The sequence below is a fragment of the Lactuca sativa genome, chromosome 5, assembly GCF_002870075.4.
Source record: "Lactuca sativa cultivar Salinas chromosome 5, Lsat_Salinas_v11, whole genome shotgun sequence".
In the NCBI taxonomy this organism is placed as follows: Eukaryota; Viridiplantae; Streptophyta; class Magnoliopsida; order Asterales; family Asteraceae; genus Lactuca; species Lactuca sativa.
The window spans coordinates 121,210,162-121,223,745 of record NC_056627.2 but is presented as its reverse complement, the minus strand read 5'-3'; the positions used below and the strand labels follow the sequence as shown (position 1 = coordinate 121,223,745).

The following is a 13,584-nucleotide window of genomic DNA, read 5'->3' as shown; positions in this document are numbered from 1 at the left end:
GAGTGCAATGGAAAAGAGTATTGAAGAACCCAAGTTAAGTTTAAGAACATGATCCCTAAAGAGATGTTCTTCATTGACAGGGTATTCATGGGGAGATCGAGAAGTATCATCACTTCAAGCCACTTTACTTTAATGTTTACGACTTTCTAAAATCTTTACATCTTGACTTCGCTTCCATTGATGCTGGTCTAAATGGAATCATCTCAAATGTTGTAGAGTTACTTCCATTTGAGCTAATTCAATAATTAAGTGAAGGCATTCAAGAACTCCAATTTGGTGCTACCAGATCTTGGTCTCATATTTCGTGAAAACAAGTATACCAAAAAGAAGTTTGTTCCTGCATCTAAGTTCCAAAGATGCACAAACGCTCACTTAGAAGGAATCTTCAATGTGGTGAATAGATCTACCTACACCTCAACTGAAGTGAAGGATCACTTGCGAGAAAGGGTTGAATGATTGATAGGTGTTAGAAGATTTTAGAAGTCCTTGTTGAGGTTTTTCGGTTTGTTGAAGTGAGAAGATTGATGGGAGGTCACTTAAGGGGGGGGGGGGGGGGGGGGGGGGGGGGGGGGATTCTTGGTACATGAAGTGACCATCGACAACTAAGTGATTAGGAAAGTGTTTTTAATAAGTGAAGATGATGTGAAAATTGTTTTGAATGATATGAAGGTACTCAGTCACTGTAGTTGGTACATGCATAAGACTTTTTTCTGAAAGAATTCTTTTTTTCTAAACTTATTTTAATGACCGACTTCCCAATTCTGTTGGCAATAGGGTCGGTCTTAATAAACACTAAATAGATGGGATTATATCCAATCCTCTAAAATATCCGATCCGATTACTACTGCAAGACAATGTATGCATTTCTTTGTTAAAATAACTTGAATCAATTCGAAATTCTAAGCGATTATATAGCAGCAAATTCCTATCTTAAGACCATATCTAACATATTCTTCTGGTTTGAAAGTTGGTGATTTCTTCTTTTTTGGCTTCGAATTAGCAAATTCCTATCTTAAGACCATATCTAACATATTCTTCTGGTTTGAAAGTTGGTGATTTCTTGTTTTTTGGCTTCGAATTAATAGTTATTTGTTTGGGTTGAATACTATGAATACAAATTTGTATACTGTATTAAGTAATGTCTATGAAGTTGGGTCATAAGACAGGAAACAATCCAAACAAACCTTAATTAGGCATTACATAGATAGTTTCATGGTAGACCCGTCCCCTAGAAGGATATGCTTTAGTATTCTACATGTTACCCGACCCGACTTATATAGATGGTTGCCACAAGGGCAAACATGCAAGCTTTCAATATTCTATGTACAAAGGACTAAATATTTTACCAAACTAGACGGAAAGTATATAGTTATAGTTAAAGACTGAAAGCATGAATACAATAATAATACAATAATAGTTATTTCTGTTAAACTGATATCTGATATCAAGAGCTGAAACCATTGGTAAGCGAACTCCAAGAATTGGATGGAAAAGTGGGGCATGCTTGTGATGACGCCTCCATCATCTGGTCCTTTGTGATCCCCGCATTGCAAAAGTTAGCTATGGAACGCATGTGTTTCATGCCGTACTGAGACAGGGATCCGCAATGTGTCTCAAAACTCCTCACCTAATTCATAGAAAACATCAGATACAAATTCATCTACCCAATTATACCAATGATTGGTCCATCATATGTTTATTGCTATACGTATAACTAGATTTTTTCAAGTTAAATGTCCTAAAAAAACCGGACTACAATGTTGTAATTAGGAAGATAAATCCTTAATAAGGAAAAATGAAACTACAGTTATGTAATAAACAAAAAAGTAAAGTAGGTTGCTATAAAAGAATTGAAAGTGCATAAGATATTCTGTTCAGAAAAAAAGAGATTCAAACACTATGCTCTATAAACTATTAATTATAATTACTCATCTTCTATGTACAAAGGAAAAAGAAAATACTTTTTAGCTTCAAATGTAGTAATGGAATGAATTTTCATACAATTATTTTTATAGTATATGTAAATAGAATGTTTAGTTTTTTTAGCTCTAGTTTATTTAATAGCAATGATGGAACTTTTATTTAGTACTAAACATAAAAAGCAAGCTCACTCTACCCAAATAAGATTATATATATATACTTTCTAGTTAAGTTTAGAAGATAAATTTGGAGTTTAATCAAATTAGTGAAAAGTTTAAAAAGTCAGTATGTGTAGCAGTACAAAATTAGGTAAATGAAAATATGATGTTTTATATTAGAATTATCATATTTCATTCCAAGATGTAAGGAATGAGAATTAAGGATTTTTCTTTTGATTCCATGAGACAAAATGTCAAAAGAAAAAGAAAGCGGTTTTGTTTTCCATGATATATCAAAGAGTAGCTAATAATAAAATGAAATGCAAATGGGAGGATGAGGGGGAGGGGGGGAGACTTACAAATGTTTTAAGACAGTCCCAATCATGGACAAGAGGTTGGCCTGCAGGTGCAGGTGGGAGCAGCTTGGATTCCATTGGAAACAAAAGGTTCCCCACAAGTTTTATACTGCTGTCGATGTGCATCCTGTGAGACATCGCTTCAGCAAACTGTTTAGCAGATTCCATCTTTCTAACAGATCCTTCCGGAGCCTTGCGGTACTGCCACATCACAACACCACAGCAGGACAGGTTATATTACTAACCAAACCAAACCAAAAGAATCAATCACATCTCTAATCTCTAACAAACCTTATGCCAGAAATGTAAGAGATCGGCATCACGCTGGTTGACTGCTTTTGAAGATGATCTTGATCTTGATGTTAATGGTTTCCCATCAACAAATGTGAAGTTTTGGTTTTTGGGGTTTGCCCCCAGATACAAGTACACTTCATCATTGCTAAGCTGCAAGTCCCCATACTGCATTACATGGGATCCGTAATAAGCATTTCCATTTGAGGTTCTTTCTTTAACCTGCATCAAATCAATGTACCAACTTATGCAACTAATAGGACCGAATCATGCAAAACTTACATGTAGCAATCTTTTACTTCTAAATTCAAATCTAGCAAACTTTGTTGTTTAAACAAACATTCTAGAATTTTAACCCTTTTATTTACATCATCTAATTCTAATTCATAATCGGGTTGTATAATGAAAACAAAATGAAATCTTACCAGATGATATTGCTGCCTGATTGTTTCTGTTCGCAGGTTGTGTACATCACTATCAACAAGGAGAGAGAACCAGTTAGGCAGGATATGGATATGACCAACTTAAAACAAATTCTTTGTAGGGCGGGTGCGGGTGGGTCTCCTCAAAAAATGCAATATTTTCTTTTTTGGAGACTTGTCTGCCTCCATTAACAATCACTATTTTATACTTTTAGTGATCCTAAGTTTTCTTAGTTTTGTCCTTCTTAAGAGCATTTTAGATATATGATCAATAGCCAAACATTTTTTGTTATGTCCAATCAAATGAAGTCTCTCATTAGGAAAACCTGATTTGTCTCAAACAAGATCCAAGAGAAAACTTGTGAAAACAAACATCAAAAGGGAATTCAGTTCGCATAACACAATTGGAATCCATCAAACGAATTGGAAGTTAACAGAACTGAAAGTTTGCTTGGCAATTAATGGAATGGAAACTTTTGAATATTTCTCTTTGGTTTGTAAATACAAATAAACAACAGAATTACACTTTTTCCACACAACTTGTTGAAATATTTAGATAAAACCCTTTTCTTAGCGTCTTGTTCATGAAAACTTTTCAAAACATAGATTTATCATTTTACAAATGAAAATTAAAAGAAATTGCAAAATTTTAACAATAGAAAGAAGAGACAAACATATTACAATGTTAATAGAAAGGGTATTTAAGTAATTTATAGAAATGAAAGGATTGGAATTGAATTGAATGAAATACCCTTCTCTGTACAAGGGCTATTTTGGTGAGACAATCTTGGGCTCCACATATATTTACAGTTAGAATAAAGAATAAAGAAAAAGAAAGATACCAGTCCTCCATCCATGCAACACTGTACAAATCACCCAAACAGGTATCATATTCTGGAGGTGGACTGGGATAATCTCCAGGGCAGTAAGTACCCCAACTGTTCTCATCTGGACCAGATGCTGTCGTTGCATATATATTTAAACCCTCAGGGAGAAGTCCCTCGAATATACTTCCAGATTCACATGCTTCAAGATAAAATACCTACACATCATATATTATTTATATACACATTATTAATACATCATAAAAAACTTGATATATATATATATATATATATATATATATATATATATATATATATATAATATTTGTTACAGCACTGGACAAGCTCTCTAGGACTATTTCTTTGACAATACGTCTTTTACCACAAACGAGAATTTTTTGGATTAAAAACTCATTTGATGGTGAAGGAAAGGAAAACTTACCATGCTTTTGTATGTTCCAGAAGCATGTTTTTTCTTCAAGACCTCAATCAGATCATTAGCATACATGTAAGGATTTGTTGGCATCCCTGAAGATATATTAGTAACCAGTATTAAAAAAACAATCATCCGACACTGCATGTTCCAAAAATGTGTATATCATAAGCATTAATTAAGGTGCAGTCTGTTCAAAATAATCAAACAATAAAGTTTTCTTTTTCACTTTCCAATTCCATGAGCATCACTTGGAAAAGAAATTGAAATTTAGGAGAAGCTTACCGAGCACACCTGGACCACCATGATCCGTATAATATATAAAGATGTGATCATTTGGGCCACTGCTCACAACCTTTCCACTTCCCCCTTTAACTGCACTTTTATTTCCAAGCAGAACAGCAAAGAAGTTGTCCACAGTCACATCTTCCCCAGTGTAATCCTGCAAACACCAAATATGTCTCACTCTCTCTCTCTCTCTCTCTCTCTCTCTCTCTCATTCAAGAAATGAGTGAGCGAGTGAGTGCAAAAGAAAAAAAAAATTAAACCTTTGGGACTCCATGATATACATCATCACCATCTGGGCTATTAATAATGACTCCAGGCCTGGGGTTCTCCTCATTATTTGCAATGTCATCATACATGAAAACCACAATGTTTTCATCCTTAATGCCACCTTTTTTCAAGATTTGGTATGCATGGCATACATCAGCCTGAACAACAAAAATGAAGCCTTTGTTAATTATTCAACAAACAAACACAGAATAATCATACAACACAATTTAAACATCACACCATTTTGCAACTGGAACTCATCGATTATGGGTAAAAAAAAGTAAACGATTCTTCGCATATAAATAACACATTTCAATATAATTAATCCTACTTCTTGTTCCATCGTTCCAATGCTAATAATGTCCTTTCGCCAGCAACTTTCAGAACTCATCAATTTCATCTTAAAATAAATTATTTAAATTTTTTACCAAGAATAGACAGCTTTCATCTGTTGTGTAGCACCACATCCCCATTCATCTATTGCATAGATGTTTTTATATATATATATATACAAACAGCAAACTCAACTACCAGTATTTCAATCTTTCTTCATTTGTTGACAAAAATAATGCTCCAAACTTCAGGAACATGCCTAATGTTACTGGGACTAGTCTTATAACCTAAAAAATCATCCTAAATCCATAACAGAAGTTATTGGTAGCATGCTTACACACAGAATCAATACCTAGGAGGATGCTGTTATGCCTTGCTCAGATTTAGCAAACAACACACAAGAACACAAAAGTAATAAGCCAGAAAGGATAAAAAAAAAAAATGAATAATTCGAGGTGCTAAACCCTCCCAGGAAGATTCCAATCTCTCAAAACACTAACCTGACTTTCACTACTAATAGCAGCTCAACAACAACAGACTACTAAAAAGGTAAAATAACAATGGTTCCACTCTTGGACATGTATGATTTCCCCTGAGCTGTGAAACATGAAAGACGAGGGAATTACGATGAACTCATAATGGGATTCAGAGGCTACTACTACTGTCTCTGATACCATTTTGTAACAACCCCTGAATCTAAAATTAGAGAGATCATCCCAATAACCTGTTCATCAGCTTAAAACCATGACGGGCATTGCCTATCCACGTTACACGAATCTGCCACTTCAAACCATCCTCACTCTTTTTTCCATGAGAGGTGGGTTGTTACAATATAGCTTATAAATCCTAATGTTGTTGGGTTTTTTTTTTTTTTTTTATCTATAAGAGCATAAACATAATGCCGCAACTTCTTTTCATATAAACATCCTAGCTTCTCTCATTGAGAAAGGAAAAAAGTGGTAAGTTTTGTAGCATGTTTGATGTTCTCTATAAATTAACTCTTTATGTTTATTTGGACCAAAGAAGTGACCTACATATATTCTAGTTTCATTCCCAAAAGTTGCATAGGGATGTAAAAAGGGCTATCTCCACCAACAGCTCCCACAACCAAGGTAAGAGAGGTTAGAGGTAACACCAGAGCCAAGCAGGTGAGCCTAAGATGAATGATCATCACACCTCACTTATCAATCTCACCTTCTTACTAGCAGGAGGCTTATGTGGGACTGCATAAAGATTTATAGCCCTTATTACAGGCATGACTTTCAAAAGATTGATTTTGGCAACCAATCAATTAACAGGACAAAGAAAATACAACAGCATGACAGTTAACAGGACCAAATTAACCAGTAAACTAGTAACTTCACATGTACGAAATACAATAGAAAAAAAGTGACAGCTGTCAGAGCATAACATAATCCAAAACTGGCCAATTAGATTAACCTCTATATACACTTATATATAGGAATAGATTGAATTTTCTCTAAATAATCCTTCACGGAAATTCAATCAGCGTCGAAATTTTGTTAGTTAACAGGACCAAATTAACAAGTAAACTAGTAAATAGTTTGGAGCTAGGATAACCTGATGTCTGTAATTCCAGTAGCCATTAGATCCAGCAAGCAATACAGCCCATCGTGTACCAAGGGAGTCATCTTCCACGGCAACGGAACCAAGTTTGTCCGACGGCAACCTGATGAAATCATCCGCCGAGACACGGGCGTGAACCACTGCGACGATCAAGGGAGCAAGAAGAAGGAGGATTGCGTAACGATCCATTTTCTTCGTTCGCCGGAGAGCTTTTAAAGTGGTTGACGATCTTCCTGTAGATATTAAAGCTTGAGCTATTTATATGTATATATAATAGACATAAAGAAGGTTTCTATAACCGGATGACTCCTTAAAGGGTTCAATAATCCATTTTTAGTTTTATTGATATAATGACTAGGGTTGTTTGACCGAGTGATCTTACTTTTGATCTAATGACTTCATGTTATTAAAGAAGGGATAAACTTAAAAGAATATATATATATATATATATATATATATATATATATATATATATATATATATATATATATATATATATATATATATATATATATATATATATATATGGCGGTTTTTTCCGGGTTTTACCGTTAAACCATAAAAACAATATGAACAAAAATTAAAATCAAGAAGAGTAAACTTACAAGGAAGGCTATGAGAAAGGAAGCAACCAGAGTCGCATGTGCAGCAGCAGCTTCTTTTTTTTTTTATAAGGGATATAATATGAAGTGCTTGAAAGAACTAGGAACTTAAGAGATAGGCTAAGAGAATCGGAAAGAGAGTGTTTAAAGAGACATGAGGGAAATAACAACATAATTTTTTATTCATAAGAAAATTCGATAATTTTTACAATCGTTTACAATCCTTTATATAGGAAAGGGTAGCGTAATATTTACACTTAAATTATCGACAGACAAAACATGACATTACATAAAGTAGGAAAAGACCACACACCGAATAAAGTAAAGGCACATCTCTAGTAGAAGTCGGAAATAATAATTCTATACGACAATTATAATTTCATAAATGGCCTTTGAACTTATTATGTCTTGTCATTTTTCTCAAATGGCCCCTAAATTTGTTCAAACTTATCATTTTGTATCCTTTGTTGAAAAAAACATCATTTGCTAAAAATCCCGTTGAGTACTATCAACAGAAATCGGTGATCCTGGTTCTGTGTCAACCTGTTCTTCACTGTTTATGATATCTTCTAGTCTCAATAGTGTATCTCCTTCGCCGCTGAATGGCAAGAGCATATGCCAGTTTTGATGAGACCAAATTTGTAAGTAGTGTCCTTCTGCTAGGAGTTTATAATTTTCCCAACGAAAACTTGTAGGTAGTAAAGGTGTTTTTTGAGTTGTGCATATATCTTCGTTCGAAAGATTTTGCAGAGTCCCAAAATTTATATCTTGTTTGCATGATAACTTTTTAAGATAGCCATGTTGTACTGTTATTTAGGTGATGAAAATCCTTTTTCTAGCAGGTCTGTATGTATGTTCATCTGCTGCTGGAAAAGAAGAAAAAATTTTGCACCCAATAATTGGACTGACGCTGTGAGACGCGATGTTTCCGGCTGTTAAAATAAAAGTTTTTCCTAATTTATTAAGAAGACTTTCTGTGCTGCTATTGAGGCAGAATTCTAAGTAATCTATCATTCCATTGTGATAAAAATTAATTATCTGTTCTTCTGGCATATCTGTAGTCTTTAGGTTTATCTGTAACAGGAGTATAAGAGTATCTTCTCCTTCATCATTCAATCTCTGGATTACTATAACTCATTTATAATTGATTTCTTGAAAAGCAATCTGTACAATCTTCTGCTGTAATTTATATAGAATTGCTGGAAATTCTATACAAATTTTTTGAGACACCATTTGCTCAAATTCTTTGAACTGATCAAGTACTGGTCTCAACGTTTGTCTCCAAGGGAGATCTAAAATGCGAGCTTTAAAGCATTCATAATTTCTGTATATTGTTGTTTTTAATTTCTCGTCTTTTTTCTCATTCCTTTGTATAAGTTGTACATTTTTTGCTTCAAGAATTTTTATTTTTTGTCTCAAAATATTGTTTTCAATCTGGCTTTGTATATGATGTGTATCTTTTTCAGATTGGATAAGTTGTTGTAACTTTGCAATAATTTCCTCCTGAGATTTGATCATTTGCTTTGGACTAGTTTTTGCTATTTCTGAAAATGTTTTCACCTGTCCGGGTTCTATGAAAAAACTTTTTAACCCAAAATGTTCTCGAGCAATATTCATATAAATGATTGCCCTATGTAGGGTATCGTGAGAAAAATGTAAAGATATCGCTCACAAGTACTGAATATATACAAAACCATAAGAACGTAGTTTTCAATAAAAAAATATTAAAGACTAAATGTGCAAAAAAAATTATTAAGGACTATATATATAAAGTGAAAAAATATATTACCCTATTAAAACATTTTTTCGGGCTTACTTGGAGTAGCCAGTGATAAGGACCAAATTTATACAGTTAAACAGGTTTAAGGGGCAAATATAGACAAAAAAAACTCAATGACCAAATGTGTACAAATCAAAAAATGTATTACCCTTTTAAGTCATTATCTCGTTGTTTGCCTGTGTCATATCTTATTTTGAGCTTAAATATGCTTCTCATTAGAACCATATTGTTTAATTATTGAATGTGTTAAATGCAAGATATGATCATTTTACCCTTCTGTTATATTTTGTGTTGAATAAAATAGTTTAGTTGATAAAATATCTGAATAAACTTATTAAATAATTATAAAAATATGAAAAATATCATACAAAGGAATGCAATTGAAAATGTAATGGAATGTACCAGATAATAGGATGAATCATTACCAATCCATTTTCATGTTTGCTTACATTGATGGAATGGAATGAATCATTACTCCATGTTTCGTAGGCATGACAAGTTCATTGAATGGAATGAATATAACTGATAATGACAATAATACCCTTTTAAAATAAATATATATTTACAATCTTTTAAAAAAATTATCCTTTTAAAGCAAATACATTTATTTACATCATTCGGGATGAAGTTCTTTATCGTTAACTTCATGTTCTTAGCTAGCATCCAACTTTGTTAGTAGTAGTAACAAACATCATACACCATATGTTGATATATCTCTTTCTTGAATTCGCTTCATGTTGCCACTTAAGCTCTAGCATTAAACTCATTGTTTCCTTTATTCTTAATGTTTGTTCCATTGGATTTCATTACATAATCAATATGTAAGCTCCCTTCCATTTATGTTGTTAGCCATATGCATTTCTTCAAATGCCTCATTGCATAAAGTTGTATAAAAAATTCATATTCATACTTAATTGGAGAAACAAATTAGATTTTAATATGCTTGAATTCAAGTAAAAGGAACATAGAGCAAAAAAGTTACTACATGGTTATAGATTTAACATCTACTGTGTTATTTATCCTTAAATCTTATAACTTTCTTTAGGTACCCAATCATTCTTTACAATGAATACATTATCTCATGCTAATTAGGTGCAATTTAGATAGGTGACATAAGAGACCAACATCCAAAATGAAACCATTGCCCTCAAAGGTGAAAATAACAGATATACAATAAATCAAAAGCCCATGGAGACATGAGGAGAACCCTAAATGAACAAAGTATATGGGGTTGTTGAGCAAACATATCAACTATGAGGAGAAAAGGGGGGGGGGGGGGGGACAGGAGACATGAGGACAAAAAAATGCATACATGAGGCAGAAAAATCAAAAAAAAAAAGAATACATACATGGAATGAGACCAAAGATCAAGGAAGCGACACTAAACGGAAGCAGCAAAGGCGTCATTTGGAGGTCGGAGGATGGGGAACGACATAGATAGAGGTGGGACGTGTAACTCAAAAACTGTTGCAGATGTCGATGATAAGCAAGAGAAAGAACGTGCTTGGAAAGGAGAAGAGTGAATGCAAATCAGGGCAAAGAGGTTTGTACACTCCAGTCAGTGTTTACTTTATTGGACTAAATCAGACCTTGATGACCAAATAAGAGGAAAAATATGAGGGTATCAAAATCACTGACCAGACCGAGTTAGACCTCTTAATTGACCCAGTAAGAGGTATATCAAACATGTTTTTATAACCGACTACTCCGGGTTAATCCGGAAAAAATTACTTAATAGGATGATATATTTTTCAGTTTGTACACATTTAGACCTTAATGTTTTGTACATATTTAGTCCTTAGGATCAGTTTCTTCAAAAAAAAATTCACAACATCTTGTGTGAGATAATCATTAATGACGTGTTCTCATTCATGTTTCGTCCTTCACTTATATTAGTAAACTATTTCACAAATCGGTCAAATAATGTTTTTGTCCTAGTTTTTTCCAAGAAAAAGATTTATTCGTCTTCAGTTTCTCCATGGACATTGATAATGGCAACACTGGAAGTCTAGAAAACCTTACTCTTCCCAATGGAAAGGGGTCTTCCAAGGTCAAACCATTTGATCGGATGGTAAAGATAAAGGTTGAATAGTGTCCCATATGCTATTCCAAAAGAGTCTACTTGTTTCTACTGCCAAGAGAAGGGGCATCGGATGCGAAGCTGCCATATTTACCTAAAATGTGACAACCCAAATCTTTTTCCGATAATGTTAGCCAATTCCATTAATAAAATTTGAATTTTATTTAGATCCGTCAAATTCCTTTGGTTTGGAAAATCATTTAGTTATATAATTGAATTATATATATATATATATATATATATATATATATATATATATATATATATATATATATATATATATATATATATATATATATATATATATATATATATATATATAAAAGTCAGAACCAAAATCACACGAAAAACCCGAGTTTCCTTTGAAAAATCAATAGTTTTCGGCCTGAGTGAAGTTCACGGCCGTAAACCCATTTACGGCCAGCGACAGGTGGCCCCCACCACCGACCATACACCAGTCTATAAATACGGGACTCCCACCTTCATTTGAACTTTTCTGGTCGAAAACTCTCCCATTCTCTCTCTAACCTCTCAACCGTGAACACCAAAACACCCTCTTTCCTTCCGAAAATCATCAAGAATTACCTTTGGAGGTTGTTTTGGAGCATCTAAAACGCATTTTTCATCGAATCCAACATCATTGTTCTTGAGTTTACGGCCGTACACCCTTCAAATCTTCAAATCTTTAAAGGCCGCAAACCGTTTATGGCCATAAACCCTTCAAATATTCATAAATCCTTCAAGAACACCGTTCATGGCCGTTAACCCTTCAAGGGACTGTTCACGGCCAAGAACAGTTCACGGCCGTAAACCCCTTCACGGCTGTAAACTCCTTCACACCGTGAATCTTGGCTGAAAACCTGCTTTTCCGATTCAGTTGAGTCCCGGTAACATTCCTTAACAAAAAGCAAGTGTTTATTTAACACTTTATCTAATGGATTGTCTAATTTAAATGCAAATATGTGTTTAACTATTATTAGGATTCCGATAACTTTGCGTGCAACTCGAGAGTCCTCATTTCCAGTCCCGTTGTCTGGCACATACACACAACCAACAATGAGTTCATACCCCTATGCTTTTACAATTTTCACGTTTTCAAGGGGGGATAAAAGCCAAACATAAATGATTTTGAAAGCTTATACAAAATAATTTCAACATGTGTAAAACTTATGCAATTGATACAACCAAAAGATTTCCATGTTTTATAAAATATTTAGATACTTTATCTATTTTGTAACATACTGTGACAACCCAAATTATTGTCGTTACAAAATCCCGTCTTCACTAACGGAATTCGTCATTATATGTTATTTTTCCGAAATATTTGGAGTCGTCAATAAACAAATATCTAGTTATTTATATGTCTTGATATTATCATAAGTAAATATAACTTGTATGTGTTAACCCCGTTTAACCAAATAGAGTTATATTACTTTTCAACCACTTCACCTGGGTAAAAAGTTTTAAACCCATTAAACTTTAGCATCGGGTAGCCATGTATCGGGTGCAATACCCAAGACATATATAAACAAATGGACACTACATTTAAGCTCTTTTACCACACATTCACTCTCTCTCACTACTTTCTCTCTCTAGACCCGAACCCGACTCCAAAACCGCAAATTCCGGCTTCTAAACGTAAGGGTTTCTTCCCTATCTTGTTCTAATCATTGTCCATAGCATTTAGAGGCCAAAAATCATAGAATTTAGAGGATCAAGTGGAGTTTACGGCCTAGGAAGCCCCTTAGGCCGTAAACACCTAAAAACTTGCCAAAAGCCTCATTTTTCCTTCCTTTAAGCTTATATACTAATTAAGGGATTTACTTAGGGGAGTTTGGACATTAAAACATAAGAACTTGAGGCCTAAAAAGGAGTTTACGGCCCAAGCTTATGCTTAGGCCGTAAACACCCAAAAACCCTTGATAAAAGTCCCAAAAACTCATCTAGGGCATGTAGGAATTTAGCCATGACCCTAGGAAATGTTTAAGTACATTAAGCAACACCATTTTGAAGCCAAAAGAAGAGTTTACGGCCAAGGCTATACTTAGGCCGTAAACTCCCCAATAATTATGCCAAAATGTCCCAAAAACTCATCTAGGGCATGGGGTAAATTTGCTATGATCTTTGGAAAGGTTTAAGGCCATTAAACACACCATTTGGGGACAAAAAGAGGAGTTTACGGCCAAGACTAGTCTTGGGCCGTAAACACCTAAGAAATATTCCAAAATGCCCCTAAAACTCCA

At 34.1% G+C, this 13,584-nt stretch overlaps 1 protein-coding gene across 1 annotated transcript; it reads right to left on the bottom strand.

Moving 5' to 3' along the window:
* Positions 1-1,165: 1,165 nt before the first annotated feature.
* Positions 1,166-7,143, bottom strand: LOC111892189 (vacuolar-processing enzyme). Its single transcript, XM_023888262.3, has 9 exons — positions 6,874-7,143; positions 4,953-5,117; positions 4,690-4,846; positions 4,414-4,499; positions 3,990-4,189; positions 3,151-3,199; positions 2,726-2,947; positions 2,438-2,635; positions 1,166-1,627 (listed from the first exon to the last, which is right to left on the bottom strand). The coding sequence occupies exons 1-9, from the start codon at positions 7,066-7,068 to the stop codon at positions 1,445-1,447; spliced, it is 1,455 nt and encodes a 484-aa protein (XP_023744030.1). The 5' UTR covers positions 7,069-7,143; the 3' UTR covers positions 1,166-1,444.
* Between the last annotated feature and the right edge of the window lie 6,441 nt (positions 7,144-13,584).

Bases quoted from the DNA above. Each gene is read 5' to 3' on its own strand.
- LOC111892189 (XM_023888262.3), bottom strand. From the start codon at position 7,068: ATGGATCGTTACGCAATCCTCCTTCTTCTTGCTCCCTTGATCGTCGCA. The intron at 4,847-4,952 runs GTTTAATTTTTT...TGGTGTTTGCAG, and splicing joins TATATCATGGAGTCCCAAAG to GATTACACTGGGGAAGATGT. The intron at 4,190-4,413 runs GTAAGTTTTCCT...TATGATGTGTAG, and splicing joins CTGGAACATACAAAAGCATG to GTATTTTATCTTGAAGCATG.